The sequence below is a fragment of the Pocillopora verrucosa genome, chromosome 7 (genome assembly GCF_036669915.1).
Source record: "Pocillopora verrucosa isolate sample1 chromosome 7, ASM3666991v2, whole genome shotgun sequence".
Taxonomy (NCBI): domain Eukaryota; kingdom Metazoa; phylum Cnidaria; class Anthozoa; order Scleractinia; family Pocilloporidae; genus Pocillopora; species Pocillopora verrucosa.
In genome coordinates this window covers 14,250,586-14,269,395 of record NC_089318.1, presented here as the reverse complement: position 1 = coordinate 14,269,395, position 18,810 = coordinate 14,250,586, and the positions used below count along the sequence as shown (strand labels likewise).

Genomic DNA, 18,810 nt, shown 5'->3' with positions numbered 1-18,810 from the left:
CTATGTCCAGTGTTTCTTCTTTCACTTCTTTTGTGCTCCAGCCCCTTCCTGTGGGCTTTACAAAGGTGAAATTAAATTTCCATTTGAGAAAATTGCAGCAATTTCCCAAAATTAGCGAGCAAAGCATTCACTGAATCCACTCGTACTACTACTGAAAATACTGCTTGTACAATGAAGCTGTTAAATCACACCAAGCTCCACAACAGTGACTTCACACATCTACTTTCATGGTTGACAATACAATAATGTTACAAAATTCATCATAAAATCAGTTCTTCCATAATAGATTTTAATTTTTTCAAGAAAATGTAATTATTTTAATACATTTTTTTTAATGTCTTCTAATTACTTATTACAATTTTTTTTTAAATTTCAGGACAAATCAATGAAAATCCTGATGTAAATACATTTTTTACAACTGAATACTGATACAATCTTTTTGCTCGGCAAAATTTACACAATGGTGGTGATAACATGTGATGCATGTGACTTTCTGGTTCAATAAAAATTGCAAGTTTTCTGTGATAATCATTCCACTAGACCATGGAAAAAGTTCTCTAAGGGTAATAATTTAACCATTGGAGAAGAAATATAAAAATGTAAAGTTCACTTCTGCACTATGTAAAGAAACAGCTGACAATTTGAAATTATTTTCAATCTTAGAAATAGAGGGATACAATGTAGGTGCAGACCATAATAGGGAACTTTAAGCTTGCCCACTGCCAGATTTTGTAAAATCTGCATCTCAAGAAATGTAAAATCTGTAACTGGCAAAATTGAAAACCTACATTTTACCTACAGTATAAATTTTCTGTAATCAATCATTTTTCAATAAACATGTGTACAGATTTTAAATCTCATTTTGATATATTTTGTTTAACCTCAATTATTCTGCAAATCAGAGTAAGCCTTGAAAATTTTGGGGAAAACTCCAAATTCCTTTTCCAAACCCTCTTTCAGATGATCCAACTTGTCCAAGTCTTCACTTATTCACAATGTACTAACATGTAATCACACTCCTGCACTCCCCCAAATGAAGGATTGGCTAATGACATGTTAAAGTGCGCAAGACAGTACAGAATGTTACCAGAATATGAGTTCTAACATTTTACTACTAATAGTTAAAAATTTACAACCATCATTGATAGGAAAAACAAAACATTTCTATATAAAATCAGCTTAAGACAACATACAAAAATATTTTCTACCCTACAGTTGATTTAAACGGCCAGAACATGAGTCAATTGCTAGTTAGAATTGAAAATTCAATAATTGTGCAAGTCAACTTCATATAAATTAATTTTAAAATTCATATCCTAGGTAATGGAACCTTTGCTAAAGATTCACCTCAAATGCCCAGCTTTGAGTAAATGAGTCACTACATGAGTTTAAAACAAGTCCTTTCTCCTTCTGATCTTTGCTATCCAGGCATTTCCCTGAGCCAACATGTCTAATCCTGTTAGAGCCCTTGTCATACTCCCAGTGCTACAGAGAGCAGAATCAAAAAAAAAAAAAAAAAGGCAAAAATAGAGAAACAAAAAAAATTTAATTGCACCCCATAAATCTCCTTCCAAAAATGATATCTTTGGTCTCACTTTAAATGCCATAAATACATTTTTAGTTGAAAATAGAGTTCAGGTCTAAATTTTTCTTAACTGGTTAAGCATAGTCCTTTGTTCTAAATACATTATAATATCCCATACATAGGGAAGATTCCAAATGAAACTACTTACAGATCATTATTTTGAGATCATTTGCACCTGAACTCATTTCAAATTACTAGTACATAACCATGTTTTGCTCTGTACCATTAATCCTCTGATCCCTATGAGTGTCTAGCTAGCGTCTAATTTCCCCTAACAACATTACCCCTGAATCAAACATTAAGGTTGCGAGAATGAAGGAAATGATCACCAACTAAAGAAGCTTTTGATAGATAACCAAATTCTCCTTGTCAGCACCTTAGAAAATATAGGGAGAACAGATTGGGGAATATGCATACTGATGGTAAGGTGTAAAGGGTTAACTGCTAGACATGAATAATTGCATTCTACATTTCCAGCTAGACAGCATTCATCTGGTATATAAGGATTTATATGAACATAGCAAACTTTTTTCAACTATACCTGATTGGAATTCTGCTCATCACATTCAAGTAAAAGTGCTGGGGTCCCTTCTTTTTCATTGGCAGTTTCCAGACAAAACGAGTCATGTTTCAACATCTTGTTCTTGACAAAATTCCACAACTGTTCAGTGAAAAATTTCAACCAATACCATCAACTCTCTCTTGTCTGACTTAGTGAATGACTGCTCTCCTATATATTCAATTTGTTTCACATTTGCTACTTTTATTCACCTGCATGTTTCTACCAGTTAAGATCTATTTTTGATGATTAATACATACATGTAAACAAAGCCCTTGCAGCCTTTTCAGGCAATTCACATCTGCAACTCAGTTAGATTCAACAATCACTACATGTATGAGCCTGAGTATATCAAAGATACAGGCTTTGTATGTTAAGTAGCCACTAACCTGATTTCCTCCAGCTCCGTGACATTCAAACAGCCCCACAGTACCCCCACTAGTATGCCCTAGGGTGTCCATGCAGTCTTTGCCTTGCTTGACCTCCCCAAATGCTGTGGTGTCATCATCCTCAGGAACTCTATTGACATAAAATTCTTATGATAATCATGGTGATAAATATGACATTGTTTCTTAACAGCACCATCTCAGAACAGACTTGCTTTGTATTAAAGTTGTAAGTTATTGATGGAAAAATAATTGGAAAAAATGGCACAAAATACTAGTCACTATGAACATTTCTGTGATTTTCCCTTGACTCAGGTTCCAATATAATTACAATTGAACATATTTGAAGTGTTTTTCTTTCATTTTTGTTTTTTGAATTTGGATGATGCGTCTACCATAATTATATTGTGGTTTTTGGCTCTTTTCATGTTTCTAGGAAGTCTGACAAAAGTGTTTTGTAGGAAACTACTTGTAAGAATTCAATGATCATTTCAGCTAAATATTATGGTATTTAGTAAAAGATGCAAGTTACATGTAGCAAAGCAATACTGTAACATATAATGTACTTTGTAACACAGAATTGTAGGTAATCCATAGGTATGATTGTTGTGTAATACAGTGTAGATTATAAAATTGTAATTAATAAACAATAAAAAAGTTATGTGATTGATGTTATTTTGAGTTAATTGTGATGTAAAGAGTGCAAACAAGTTCATTCCTTAACACATGTACGCTTGCAATATGTTTACAAGTACATGTACACTGTACAGTGTGACTACTAAGTTATTTCTGAAGTGCACTTTGATTGATCATCATTGAAAAAAAAAAAACCTTAATAATCACCACTACTAATCAAAACAAAGGTAAAATAAAATGCCTAGGATGTGGAAAAATGCTACATAATGATCTGGTAGCAATTGGTTTTAGTTCTGCATCTGATTGGTTGAGGATAGCAGGTGTTATCTGGAGAAATCTCAGGGCATACAGGGCAGAAGGGAAGACTACAGCAATCCTTGATTACTTTCAACCTTACCCTACCCACCTGAGTTCAGGATACACATTCTGGACATACCACTTGAAAGGCTTACATTTCAATTTCTTGCGCAGTGCAAGTCGGCTTTGAATGCTGTTAAAAGAGATGGAGGAACAAAAGTCGTAATAAGGATCAAGAACATCCACCGCAATAATATAGATTTTACATAGTAGAGAGCAGAAAAACATTCAAAGTAAAGATAATAAGGAAAATTGATCAAGAAGATTTGTCTACTCCCTAAGTAGACCAAAGCTTTCATCTCTAAATAAATAAAATGACACACTGGGTCACTGTTTACATATTGTCAATCCAAATTATCCTGATGGACACATTAAATCATACCCAATCATTAACTTTTTACATCTTCATGGACTTTTTCAACTGAAAAAGTCATAACTAAGGATAAAATAACATCAAGTACAACTTGCATAACTCCAGAAAATGCTTGAACAGAAAACTCACTCTCCAAAAGGTGTGTTCTTAGCATAGGGGACTGCTGCATAGTAAAACTTTTTATAATCATCCATCCAAACTTCCACAGCTCTTCTTGTATTTCTTGAAAGCAGAGGCATAGTTACAATTAATAAAAGTAATTAATTAACAATCTAGGCCCAGTTGTTCAAAGGGCAGAAAACAATTTCTAACAGATAAATCATTATCTAGCGAATAAGTGTCAACAAAATATACTGCGCTATCCACAAGTTAACAACTGCATCGCTAATTCGAGGTTGGGTGCCTGAAACATCCAGGAGCTTCCATTATTGGCAGCCAGCACCTAGATGGAGACTTCTCCCTTACCTGGCAAATCCTGGCAACCAGCCATGAGCCCCCACGCAGGAAAGGGAAACAGGCACCCATCACACTGAATAAACAGTGGAAAGAGGGAGGGAATGGGTGGGGAAAACTGCCTGGACAAAGAGTTGCCATTCCTCACAGCGCTTCAAGTACACGCTCAAAGCACACACAAGAATGCCTCCAACGAAGAGCACATGGAATTCCAATGTATGTGTATATGCAAAAACCACTGACTACTAGAAAACGCTGACACTCTTCATTGTTGACTCCATTAAATTGCATTTAACTGCATATAAATTATTTAGCATTGATATATTTAGGGTTATCCACCTTTAAAACAACTGGGGCTCGATGACTTTCATTACATTATTGCTACAAAATATTAATTTCCACCAGTACAATACACAGTACAATACAATCAAACAGAAAAATGTGAGCACAAAAATGATTGTAACCTAAGATACTCATGTATGGCTCACTCAAACAAGGAGCTTCTTTTGAGTCCTAGGTTTTAGAAATTTTGTTATAAATCTTGATACAAGAATTTAGTTATACTTGTAAATTAGAGAAAGGAAAAAAAATTGATGGCATTTATAGGAAGTGCTAAAAAACACTGAAGAATCATGACTTACTTTTGGAAGACATTCATACTTCCTCCTGGAAATTTATAAGGATGTCTATTTCTAAACACATGACCAACTCTTGAACAAGGAATGATTTCCATGCTTCCTCCACACTGCCATGCTCTGAAGGAGATTTCTGAGAACAGAGAGAAAAATCACAACACATCAAAGGATATACATCTATGGTCACTTTGATGAAAGGAGATAAATGCTGTCAGCTTCTTAACCCTTTCACTCTCATGAGCGGTCATGAAAGAATTTCTCCTTACAATAAATTATTGATACAATATCAAACACACATGTGCATAGAATAAGGAAAATTATATCAGTTTGGGTTTTATTAGTGATCCAATACCATATTATCCAAACCACATTGCACATGTAACATAATAAGAATTGTATGGCAGACAGTTAAGGTGATTTACATGCACTAAATAAGATATTGAGAGTGAAAGTTTCAATCTCTATCATGATGGTGTCCTCGCAATCACCAACTGTAAACATATAAGAAGACAGTCACACAGCTACCTACATGTATTACATACATGTAAACTACATCTAATATAATTAATATCAATTAATTTGCTAGTATTATTTCCTGGTTAATTTAGATAATTATTTATAATCATTTTAATTGTACATATTGTAAAGTGCCCCGAACTCTAGAGTGAGTGCTACAGAAATCCTATATTATTATTATTATTATTATCTCAAGGTGTAACTTATATCCCATCCACACTAGCAGAACATGTTTAGTTGCACCTGATTTAACCCTTTAATTCCTATGAATAACTAGGACAAAATTTCTCCATACAATATCAATACAATATCAACCAGATAAGTGATGAGAATAGAGAAAAAATTTAATATCAATTTGGGGATAATTAGTTGATACAATACTAAATTGTCTGAACTAACATTATAGGAACTGTATGGCTGACAGTGAAAGAGAATTACAAATTTGATCTGGGAGTTAAAGAGTAAATTAACTGAATGAAAATCAGAAACAGAGAACTGAAAAACTGATTTTTTTGTAGGATTCAAATAACTAAAAATGTTTTGCTGGTGTAAATGGGGTATACCTTACATCTTGAGAGGTATTCTCAATGTGCCACAATTAAATTCAATGACCAAGGGTCTAGCACCTTTTATAATGAAAAAAAAATTAACCCAGGTTTAACAAAACAGCTTTAAACATGTTTAAGCTTTGGTGTGACTGGGTTATTAGCTCATTACAATCCACTCCATGTTTAAAAGTAAATTCTAACACACAGTAACCATACTGCGCAACTCTAAAATTTAACTTAGAGATTAGCTTCATGTATAGTATACAAACCTAAATTCTCTCCTCCCCAAATGTCCATGTCCATGTCATATTTACCGATCCTTTCAAACCATTTCTTGTCAATTGAAAATAGCCCACCAGCTATAACAGGAGTTCTGCAGATAAGGTGATACAAATCAAATTTAACACACATCTCCCACTGAATTACTATAATTGATAACTTGCACACTGTAGAGGTCTGTGACTGAACGAACATCATCGAAGACTCAGATCAATATCAGTATCTGGGCAACTGCTCACCTACCCCTCCCCTAACCCAACATTAACCCTAACTTGTTATCAATAGACTGTTAGGGGAGGGGTAGGTGGGCAGGTGCCCAGATACTGATATTGATCCAAAAACTCAATCAACCCTTTGGACCCTTGGCATACTATTTCTCCTTACAATACCACCCCTGATTCAAATGTTAAGGTCATGAGAATAAAGGAAAATGATCAAAAGGAACCTCTTGATTGTTAAACAAATTCTCCCTATCAGCACCTTAGGAAATGTATGGAAAACAGTATGGAGAACATGCATACCAATGTTATGGTCAGTAAATGGTTAAAGGGCAGAATAGGGAATAAATATTATCATGTTCATCTGGCACACATACTTAATTGGAGCCATTGGTTGACCAGATCTCTCAGCAAGCACATTAGGTGGAAGAAAATCCCACTTGAAGTTCAAGTTCCAGCCAAATCCTGGAAAAATTTAACAGCCTCATTCAGTAACCTGTCACCTGGATTGTTAGCACAACTACAAAAATTTGCTTCACTACAGTACAATGCAATAGATGCAATTTACTTTAAGAAAATGAGTTGTACTGCTTGGCTAAAAAATCAGTTGTTTGCAGGACAAATACATGTTGAAGTAAATGAAATTCAGTCAAAATTGTATTTAGAGTACAGTTTGAAAGAAGGCACATCAGGATAATAACTGTAATATACTCTGCATATCAAACTATTTTGCAGTCTTTTAATTTGGTTTTATGATTTTCAGCTAAATTTGATTTTGATTTTAAACAGCAGTTATAAATTACATACTCTACATACATGTATAGCAATTGGCAAGTCATAGCATTGTTTGCTGGAGTATCATTTCACCAATATTTGACTAGAAATACCAGCACAATTTCATCATGCAATCCGAATTGGTCCAGAAGAAAACACCCATACAATCAGACTACCTGTGTATATGTACATACGTCCTGATCAAAGCATTTAACCAAACAGTTATGATTATAACACCTGCTATGAAAATATACTTTTACATATTATCAAACAGTACAGAACAGGTGTGTGTAAAGTCATGTACCTCCTCTCAGATCTGATGAGGACCCTAGGTACTCAAATGTGTCCATGTTGATCACATCAATGATTGGACTCACAATCATGTTGCGATTCTAAACAAACAGTAAAAGTCAAAATAAGTAGAATTCATTAATAGGTTGGGTTCCCCCTTTCAAAGTAAGGAATGTAAAACCATTTAGTCAGTGTGACATACATTCTTCATAAACAAACATTGCTAAGCAAAAAGGATATGGGAGAAAAGGCAAACATCAGTCAAGACCTGTTATCTTGGAAAAATGTACACTCGTATGTAACACCAAATTGATTCCTACACTGTAGTCTTCAAGAAATACAGAGCAGAAAGGAGGGGAAATTGGACTACTAATCAGGGTTTGGTATCTACCGTGGTTTACAATGTGAGTACAGAGCAAGATGTAACCGTACATGAACATTATCAATCTTAATAAATGGATCTTCCATTGGATATTCAAGTACATGTGCATGTCCACAAAAAATTGAAAATATCAACATGCTTTGGGTATATATATTTTGGCAATTGTAGTACAATTTTTTTCTTGGATTAAAGTTTTACAAAGTTCTAAAGAAAAGAAAAACGACTATGTGTAGGTTGGCCATTTGTGGAAGGGGTTTATGTAAATAAACTATTGTCAAAGATTGAGCTACAAAATTTAAATCACCTCTTTAATCCTCTCCAGGAGTGGTTCCAGCCAGTTCTTATTGCATTCACAATGGCTGTCCAAGAAAGTCAGCACTTCACCCTTAGCTTCATCTGCCCCTCTCACACGTGACCTCATAAGTCCTGTATAAAAATATTCAATCTAAAGTTATTTAAAGGAAGGTAAAGACACTGCACTTTCCAACAGCCACAATTTTTATTTTTAAACTGAGCCTTCACATAAGCATTACATCGAATCCAAAATACAGTCCAGAACAGAAAGCAATTTACAAATTCACTGAAAAAAAACAATAAATGTAACAATGCAAAGAATGGTTGTTATTATGACTAACAAATCTGGTACCAACACCTTTGTTCCCATGGAGACAATTTTTGACAAAGAATATTGTTAGCTCTGTGTATGTGCAAAATAACTCTCTAATTTTTGTTAGATATTGAGTTTAAAGGTATCCAGGTAAAATAATACATGTACCATAATTATCAGTCATGACTTGTTCTGTTATATGGTATATGTAAATAAACTTTTCAGTGCCTGTAAGTAGAAGTTGTGTTAGCTGTAAGTTGTTTGCTGAAACATTCAAGATAACTCTTGAGGAAGTAAGAAACTTTTGCACTCAAAATTAGTATTTGTGAAGTTTGTTCACAATCAGATTGACTATTCAAGTGAAATTATTGAAGGAACTCCCAAAATCAGGGCAAATAATTGTGACAAAGTTGATATTAACTCACCTTCTCTTTGGTCATTTCGGAGTACTCTTACTTTAGGTAGTTTCTCTAAAAGCTTTCCATCCTCAGCTATAGAGACAAATGATTTTAAAATTTACGTCAACTCTTGAACCCTTTAGAATGATAAGCATCCAATTTCTCCCAAGAGTATCACCCCTGAGTTGAACCTCATGGTAATGAGAATAAAGGAAATGATCATGAAGCTCTTGACCGTTAGACAAATTCTCCTTGTAAGTAGCCATCCAATTTCTCCCAAGAGTATCACCCCTGAGTTGAACCTCATGGTAATGAGAATAAAGGAAATGATCATGAAGCTCTTGACCGATAGAAAACAGTAAGGAGGACGTGTAAACTGATGTTTGGGTGTAATAGGTTCAACAGTTTATTACAAAAATTTGTCTAATTATTATGCTTATGAAGTTTTAAACACATTGCACTTTATTACAAAACTACAAAATTTCTGGCATATTTATTTTAAACCAATCAGTGAAGTTGAATAAATGTATGTTCCATATAACCACATTTCATACTACATTTCAAAATAGTTGCACTGTAACTTTGATCCTATACAATGAACAACCAAGATACAAGAACTACAAGCTATAGAAAAAGAGGCACCTCAGAACATTGAGAACTTACCATTATCACTAAAGTCATCTACAAGAATTATTTCTTTTAACAAGTTAGGAGGACTTCTATTGAGAGAACTGTAAAAAGTAATTACAACGATAATTAGTACCAAACTAAAGTGAGCCCAACAGAAAAAAAAAGTCAATTTGTGGCACCAAAACTAATACATCAGTTTACAGGGTCTCAGCAAATGGCACCAATATGTACATGAGTGGAAATTAATTAAGCAAAATATTGGTCGCTAATGATTGATTAACAAACTTTCCTCAAGTTCTCCAAACATCCTAAGTGGGTTATTAAGCTGGTAAATTGATAGAAAGAGCCATCTATTTCTTTTATAAAATACATGTTAACTTGAAACAAGGGTTTACCAGTGCAGTGAATGATAGATTTTGATCAATGAGGGTGCTTGTGGTGTCTCGCTTATTAGATAATGCTCACCAATGCACATGCTTACCTGTACATAAACTAATTAACTCAAAATTGGGTAAAAGTTGTAAAACAAAGTTAAAGAAGCAATATTAATTTTTATGACAAACATACAGTACCTTATGACTGTCCGTAATAAGGCAGCTCTGCCTTCATTATGGAAACAAATAATAATACTTGTTGTTGGTAAATCATCACTTATCCACAATCTTTCTTGGCATCTAAACACAGAGGAGGTATGTAACTACTAAGTTTTGAAATGAGTTCTTGATAGCCATGTACCTACATGGACATGTGAAGCAAATCAGTGGATCATTTGCAAACATTTTCCTCATCTCAGTTTGACAAGAGCTTCAATGTAAATGAAAACAATTTTTTTCAAGAGGACATGATAGGACAGCATTACAAGGTGCAGGGGTCAGAGACAATCACATGTGGCTTACTATTCTGCCAATATCAACTGAACGTGTGTGGAATAAGCTCAAAGTAGGTTTGGATGAAACATAATGAAGCAAGACCAAGTCCTGCTCCATAAAAAAAGGAACAATGCTAACTGAATATCCAGTCATTTTGACCTCACACTTGATCATTAAGGAATTCATTACATAGCAAAAAGATAACCACTTCATTAAGAATCTAGACTTGCTTATTTTAAGAGATGGAGAAAAAAGCCAAATGTTTTTAAAGCACAATAAGCCCGCAAGAGCTGTTTTGGCCCTCTTTCGCCACTTTTTGCAATTCTGTGGCCGAAATTGTCCAAAAAAACTATGAGCTTAAAATGTCTGCAGCAAGTAATTTTTTCCTTCATGGGATCAAAGCAGGCAATCCCCAGCAGGCAAGATGGGTCCATCTTTTTCACTCAAGTAGCAAATCAGAAGACAGGATGCCCTTTATACTGCCCATGGCCACTGCCAGAGATGTCATGAATAAAAGTGCAGTATGACTGTTTAAAGATATACTGTATATAAATTAAAGTATTAAATATTATAGATTGAAGTATAAAATGTTTAAAAAAGACATATACTATATATTGCATTAGAGTAATTTTCAGAAGTAACTAACCCTAAGCAATAATTATACAGTCTATAACATAAGCTCTCAATACAACTTAATGTCTTGCAGTGTTCCATTTTGCAAGGGGAGGGACAAACTTTCATGAATTCCTGATTAATCAGTTGAAAATGCCCCTTGCTAAGACCATCCTGACCCTGTGGATCCTGTGAGACTAATACTGCAAGATGGCAATTTCCTTTGCCTCCAATATATAATTATTCATAATCATGACCGGGAGACAAAGCAAACTGTTAGGTTTTTTTGCTTTTAACCTAAGATTAAAATTTACCTGGCAAAACTGTATCTATTTAGTCAATATTACAGGTAACTGTGTGTATCTTTTAAAAAATTTTATTACTTACTGAGAGGCTCTCACATCAGGAACATCTCTGTTAAAGGGAGCTTTGTCGCTGGCTTCTTGATTATATGCATTACTGGCATAGGCATCTTCACCTTGCCTCACCCTAGTGACGCTTAAATAACTTTCCACGTCGAAACCTTCTATTCTTCGAGAGTCTGTTTCAACTGGTTTTCCTCTTAACCCTACAAATTCATTCTAGGATTAAATTAAAACAGAACAGTGAATCACCATGGTGAAAATCCAAGGATATATTTCCTCAAAATTCTTTTTAAACTCGACATTATATAGGGCTTCCTTTTAAAGTTACGGAGACGAGGTGTAAAACACTTGACGCCACATTATACAATAATTTATCAATTCCTACAAGAATTACAGTTACATTTCTAAACATTAGCCTTGGTAATTTACAAATATACGATCATAAAAATAATTCAAGCTTACCATGTCATAATAAGTGTCTCGATTGTCTGTATTCTGTTGAAAGTTTATGTGAGTGTCTTCCTGATCTCCGTTAGATCGAGTGTCATCCCTTGATCCTGTCAACGGTGCCAGAAAATAAATCATACCCCCGAGCCATATAAACACTAAAATAACCAGAATTGTTTTCCGCCGCCTCAGTAATTTCATTTCTTTGAACAATCAAATCAATTAAGGGCAAAACATTATCGACAAGTTTACGTAGTCTGCCGACGTGGAAGCCATGAAAGGATACCTTGGTAACCACGCAGAAATGGGACGATTACAAACTCATTTGGGGGGAGGGGGTGGGGGAGGAGGGACTGTTATGACTTATCACGAGGTTTTTTTCCTACTCTAGTCTAAGTCTCATTTACTGCAACAACAAGAAATTAGGATTTTAGAGACAATTGACAGCTGTATCGCAGGCTATAGGACTCAAATCTCCAAATAGCTCTCGTAACTGGCGATTTTGTGTACACTTTGAAGCGATGAAGAACAGATTTGAAGCGATGAAGAACGGAGAAGTCGCATGAGGCCTGGGACAGAATCTTTCCGTAACAAAGAACAGAGTCGTCTTCGAATGCAACCTTTAAATTCATTTTAAAAGACCACAACTCACACATCAACAGGGAATTCAGAAGAGAAGAAGCAAAACATCGAGAAATATACCGGTTCAGAAGGGACAATTATTAGGGAAGCCAAAGGCTGAGGCAAATAATTGATCTGCGAGACAATGACGCGTTGTGATATTTTGCGAAGCACAGATCGATATTGTTTCATCGTTTCATTATTACACAAGCAAGTTAGTGTTTTATAATTATGTCTGGTAATCTATCTGAAGCGGGAACACAATCACGCATTAGGAGAAAAACATATTTTTTGCAAAACGAAGTTGAAAGAAACTGCGAATGACCAGGCCATGTACAGCGACAAAATCAGTGCGCAAGCTTCTTACTCAAGAGAAGTTGGAGGCACGTGAAGGAATGGGTACGACTATTTCTATGGTGACACTATGGCTGCAGTTATAATATTCCCATTGATTGTTTTCATTTTTTGGAGATAAGCATAAACCAAAACTGACAAGGTTTCTATTTTCAGGAAAGTTTCTGTCAAACCTCGTCTCTCACTTATCTAATTCAACACAAAAAATGTTGTAACAATACGTAGGGATTGAAGTAGAGCATCTGTACCACTGTTAAAAATTCGTAGCGACTGCTTCCGCTCAAGATGTCTGGATAAGTTTAAAATAGCGTACAATGAACTATAATTAAAAGAACGCTACCTTCTCTTCAGTCCTCTCCATAAGAAAACTACATTAAATTTTCCACTTGGTTCACATCAGTAACAGTCCCTGCTCAGGAAAGGGAAGAGGGGCAGAATAATGATCTGTGAAATTATTTTCGGCAATACCAAAGGAAATACAAGATCATGAATGTAATTTACGAAATATTTATTTCAGTACTGAGGCCTTGAAATACATAATACTCAGTCAATAACGATTAATGAGCAACAGAACACAGCACACCTAGCATGAAGACTGAGATTGGCAAAAATCCATGAGATATCTAATCTTGCTTCTAGTTCGTATCTTAACAAATGATAATGTCCTTTTAGAGTACTTACAAGAACTAAGGAATGAATATGAAAAATAGTAGTGGCTGGGAAAGCTGATGCGCCCTTCCTCAAGAAACCAAGCAAAGGCTGAGAAAGGGACGCACTTAAGATCGCGACACTTTCGAGATATCAGAACCCTTTCTTGTATATATTGGTCCAAAGCCAGTTCATTCGATAAATTCAGCATCATTTTGCAACAGATTATACAACTCTACCGCGGTATTTTCCTTGTATTCTATAACCGCCTCCTCGATTTCTCTAATCATTTTCATCCTTGTCTCACCCGTAAATCGCTTTTCATTTGTCAATCCCTTGAAAAAAAACCCAGGAATAACTCCGCTTAATAACACAGCAATCGTTGATGGCACTGCTAAAATGCTGCTCGCATCAATTACCAGAAATACAGAGCAGAAAACCAAAAAATGAAATATCAAAATAATAGCCATATTGCTAAGCATGCGGTTTACTTCACCCCTAACTGGTAGAACTGTGTTATTTGAATTTGACGTTTCACTGCAAATGCGCCAAAATAGATCTTCTGGAATTGCACCGTGCTCACTTTTTCCATCAACAGTCTGCCACTTCTCCGAAATCATTTTCTTCACATCTTGGTAGCGCATTTGGAGATTGTAGTAGCATAGATAAATGTTTGTTAAAGCAACGATAGAGAGTGCTACAAATGGGCCCACTACTGATGCGTTTAACACTAGACCTAAAGTAACTAAGCCACACATGTTAGTGATATGTCGACAAGACAGGCCCCCTACGACACAGCAGCTTGTTATTGTTGCCGCATCGAGTACAACAGAAAAATGCAGAAATAACCAAACAAAAATAAACTTTAAAGTCTGGTTTTTGTTGCGTATCCTTGATTCTTTTAACATTTGCTTTTTTTTCCTGCCACCGACATGTATGAGACTATGCCACGGTGAATACCAACAAATGAGCAAGACCAACCCTAGTAACAATAGAAAGAGGCATATTCCTCCAAAAATGACACCCACAACTATGATTAAAACAACATCCCAGAATAACACCCACAAAGCAATGAAAGGAGTTTTAGCTCGTTTCCATGGCGGACCCATTTTCTTAAGAGCCCAATGTGTAAATAACTTTATAGACCCTGATAGTGCTTTTTGGTGAAGGGTAATTAAACATGAAGCTAACTTGTAACTGTTTACTGCTAATTTTCCTAAGTGTCGAAGCATGTCATCTTTAGCAGAACCCGTATTTTCTCTGCAAACAAAGCATATGACTTTTCTTTTTATGTCCTCTGTGACGGTAATCAGGAAATCCGTAGGACTTGAAAATAAAATAAAAATCAAAGGAGGGAGAGCGATTAACGTGTCAGATGAGCTTTGGAAATCGAAAACATATGAAAACAACGGTCCCACCAGAGATGCCTTTGGTTTTTTATGCACCTCCTCCATAAAATTACTTTTTACAATGTAGTTTAGTACTAATTTTAGGTACGTAAAAATTGAAATAACGCCGTACAAGAGAAAAGCAAGTTTGAAATGAAATGAAAATAATTCTGTACATTCTTTAGTATAGGTTCTGAGAAAATAGGAGAAGGTTATTGGATTTGGTTCGTCTAAATAAAGTAAACTTTGCACGTGTTTGTTTGATTTATCTTCGCCTATTTGGGAATTAGCCTGTTGACTGTGAGTCGGAGTAAGTAAAGTTACACTGAGAGGATTTGAATTGTTTTCTGCATTGACATTTGCTGAAGTTTCAGCGGTTGATCCGCACCTGCATCTTTGTTGATTACTCTGTCGATGATGGCTGTCTTCTGATTGTTGTTCATGGTGGCTGTCTTCTGATTGTTGTTCATGGTGGCTGTCTTCTGATTGTTGCTCGTTTTCGCGTCGCTCTTCTCTTTTACACTCGTCTTGAAGATTGATAATGGAATCCGGCAGGAAAAGGAGAAACGCTGGACAATAAAGCATCATTAGCACAGTCAAAAAGTTGAGGGTGCCATTAAAAGCTATAAACCAACCGCTAACTTGAACATCCAGCTCACATTGAATGTAAGCAGACCCCGTGTTTTCGTCTTTGCTCCTCTTACAACACTGGAATTTAACATTTCCATCAAAGAAGCTCGATGAAACGTCTGTAATAATCGCAACACAAACAACATTCCTATCTGGAAGTTCACCCGAGTTTAACTGTGTCATACTCAGAAGTGCTCGTCCAACTGCCCTTTTTGGACAGGATGAGTTGAAGTTCGCAAGGCATCCGCTTGGTTGATCTTCCAGCAGCACATCCATACTTCTTGTTTGGTATTTAAGGAGGCCCAAAGACAAAATATCATAGTCATAGGACAAAGACAACATTGGCTCGCTGATCAAACTCGCCCAAACCCATCTATTTGGGAGAAACTCGTTTTCTGACTCTAATGGACGGTAGCTGTCGTTACGGAACTTCAAATCCAAGTAGACTATTCTAACACCCTTCTCGGAAGCCTTGACGCGGAATTCGGACGCTGTCCCTTTTCTAACCGGTAAGACCTTGCACTGAGCCTCACTGCAGTTCTCCGGCTTGGCTTGACAAGAAGAGAGAAAGAAAAGAAACACAGAAAGAGGAGCGATAAACTTGACAGCCATGCTTTGATTAGAGTCAGACGGTAATCCAGGCTATCTGCTTTTTTTCCTGTTCTGGAGCCACGAAGATCTAATATTACATTCACTTTTAGCTGAATCCTATCATGAGGTTAAATCGGGTCATCGTCTAAAAGTTATCGTTTTCAAAAATCGATTCATCGTATACGTATGGACGGGCAGAAACGATGCGAAAACGCCAAGTGAGGAAACGAATTTTTTTTTGAAAACAGAGTTGCGTTTTCAAACGAATACGGATAAGTGTGGACAAAGCCTCAGACTTTGCACCTATACCACATGTAGAGATTAGATACCTTGTTGATTGAGTAAATTAACGAGCGAAAACACAACCGCAAGCAAAACTGCATTCCAGTGGTGTTGAAGAATGTTCTATATAAATAGGCTCGGGCGCACTGGGCTATTAAACTTTGTTTATATCCATCAAAAACCTCGACAAAATTTCCTCCGCTAAATTTTAAATTTGTCAATCGTGGCTGCGCTGAAAAACAGCAAATTTTCAATCACAGGGATATACAAATTGAACAGTAGTTGAACTTGGAGACGCAGCTGAAACATAAATTTGAGAGTCATAATAGTTGTTGTCCGAGTACTGCTGAATAATGATTGTCAGGTACCATCCCAAGGTACAAATATTCCATCTTCACCAATTGATTGCTGGGTTAAAATTGATCATTTTGGCATTTGAAAAGTGAGTTCAGATTTTCTTGATTGACGGTTTCCTTTTTAAACGAATTAAAAATCACGGCGTGCAAATTAATCAAAGTGCTCTGTGAGCAAACTCGTGAATTGACACATGATTTTTTGGATTATGTTTAATGTTATCTGATTTAGGGAATTTTGTGGTTGATTGTTATATCTAGAGTACGAGCAGTAGTTCAGTGTTCGCTAATGTAACAAAGAAACAAAGTAACGTTGGGATAAGAAGGCATTACAATTGAAATGATCATGCTATTACATTTGACAAGGTGGATGATGTCATGTGTTTTAAACGTCTATCATTTTTTTTCTGGTTCAAAAGAAAAGGTTGGAAGTAAATGTGGGTGAAAAGTGAAATTTACTGTCTTTCGTTGTAAATATTAGAAAATCAAGGCAATACTGTCTTAATGAAAACATTAACGATTCCCTCTTTATCAAATGAGACAAACGGGAACGAGTTTTGAGTGATATAACTAAGCCAAGCCTGCCACCATCATTTTGGATCTCACGTGCTAGGCAACGTATAATCAATAACAAGATCAAATTTCATTTCAGGCCTATTTATCAATTTTGTGGTGTGTAACTTTCGCATTTTATTACGTTGTATGTATGTTGAATCTTCAAATTGTCTTGAAACTTAAAAGAAAATTGTTCTTTAAAAATTCACTGAAAATCGGTAGCTAAAATTGTTTGTTTAGGTGTTATTTGATTTTCGTGTTAACTTGTTATTTCGTCAGTCGCCGGCATCTTCTGTTGCTTCACACAGGAAAAACACACGCGACGAAACGTAATGATCAATTTTGTCCTCAATCTCACGCTATGACAGAAAAAGGTTTTGAACATCTGTAAACTCCGAGCGCTTCCCAGTAAGTGATATTTTCAATGAATCTTTAGATTGTTTTCAAGTCCAAGGATTGTAAATTACAATTTTATGAAAAATCGAAGGTTGTTCTGTTATTTCAGTGTGAATCCTTGCATGCCTGCCAGTCGCTGGCGCCGCTTGTTGAAACTAAAACCAAAAAAAAAACTCTTTTAAGATTATCATTGGCTTTTTTTTTCACCCCACCACTATTCTTAGCAACAAAGGTCGCCATTTCGGCTGTTTATTGCTCGCCAAAAACTATCAAATGCACTCAAAAGCCTAAAATCTAAAAAAAGTTTACAGGAATCGACCAATCGAGCGAGCGAATGCCATTCCCCACATCGTATCTATAACTCGCTCTTGCGCATGCGCGCAATTCACGAGTTAAAAATAGGTCGGATTTCATGCCCGACAAAAATATTTTCTGCTCTGGGAACACTTCGATGGCGCCCTCGAGTAAGGCTTGTCAAGATTTAGTCAGGAAAAAAATCACACTCTCACGCAACTGATGACAGATTTTTGCGCAAAATAAACACAAATTTGCCCAGTGCCCCCGGGCCCAATGAAAGGAGAAAAGAAAGTCCAGAGTCTACTCGGAAGTGTAAAACGTTAGTTTATCTCATGGTTTCTGATTTAAGTCTGCTTGATTCACGCAATTATCAGCTGCTTTTGCGCAAATTGTTCCTTCATTGAGAAACATGTCGTCAGTTGATAATTAGAATCATTTCTAAAAACAGAGTGGATTTTAAAAAAAATTCTTAGTAACGATCAAAATCAAAACATGGCCCTCAGTGTAATTTCGCTCTTTGTATAATTTGCATTTATTGCACTCTTTGCCAAGCACAATTTGACAATCACAACGACGATTCATGTCAAGTTCTTCTATTTGAAAAACGCTTTGATCCCAAATTTCACCCCAGTGATTTGGAGAAAGGTCTTCTTGAGTTTGAATATCGGGAATGACAGCAACCATGCGCTGGGTCACAAGACCGTTTTCTTCAATAGTTCTATATGACTTTTTCCCCGCATTATTCACTTTGGACGTCCATTCAGTAAGTGCTATG

At 35.9% G+C, this 18,810-nt stretch overlaps 2 protein-coding genes across 2 annotated transcripts; both read right to left on the bottom strand.

The window, feature by feature from the left end:
* Positions 1-280: 280 nt before the first annotated feature.
* On the bottom strand, positions 281-12,201 carry LOC131796075 (polypeptide N-acetylgalactosaminyltransferase 2-like). Its single transcript, XM_059113722.2, has 15 exons — positions 11,936-12,201; positions 11,496-11,689; positions 10,200-10,301; positions 9,661-9,728; positions 9,025-9,090; positions 8,297-8,418; positions 7,624-7,711; positions 6,923-7,010; positions 6,318-6,421; positions 4,991-5,117; positions 4,026-4,118; positions 3,573-3,656; positions 2,534-2,663; positions 2,127-2,246; positions 281-1,485 (listed from the first exon to the last, which is right to left on the bottom strand). Exons 1-15 carry the CDS (start codon positions 12,119-12,121, stop codon positions 1,336-1,338), a joined length of 1,722 nt encoding a protein of 573 aa, XP_058969705.2. The 5' UTR covers positions 12,122-12,201; the 3' UTR covers positions 281-1,335.
* A 1,219-nt stretch (positions 12,202-13,420) lies between these two features.
* On the bottom strand, positions 13,421-16,483 carry LOC136282279 (uncharacterized). Its single transcript, XM_066169684.1, has one exon. The coding sequence runs from the start codon at positions 16,171-16,173 to the stop codon at positions 13,735-13,737; it is 2,439 nt and encodes an 812-aa protein (XP_066025781.1). The 5' UTR covers positions 16,174-16,483; the 3' UTR covers positions 13,421-13,734.
* Positions 16,484-18,810: the final 2,327 nt, after the last annotated feature.

Excerpts from the sequence above, each read along its gene's own strand:
- LOC131796075 (XM_059113722.2), bottom strand. The coding sequence starts at position 12,121 with ATGAAATTACTGAGGCGGCGGAAAACAATTCTGGTTATTTTAGTGTTT. Across the intron at positions 8,419-9,024 it reads CCGAAATGACCAAAGAGAAG|GACTTATGAGGTCACGTGTG; the intron begins GTGAGTTAATAT and ends ATTTTTATACAG. Across the intron at positions 3,657-4,025 it reads AAGAACACACCTTTTGGAGA|CATTCAAAGCCGACTTGCAC; the intron begins GTGAGTTTTCTG and ends CTCTTTTAACAG.
- LOC136282279 (XM_066169684.1), bottom strand. The coding sequence starts at position 16,173 with ATGGCTGTCAAGTTTATCGCTCCTCTTTCTGTGTTTCTTTTCTTTCTC.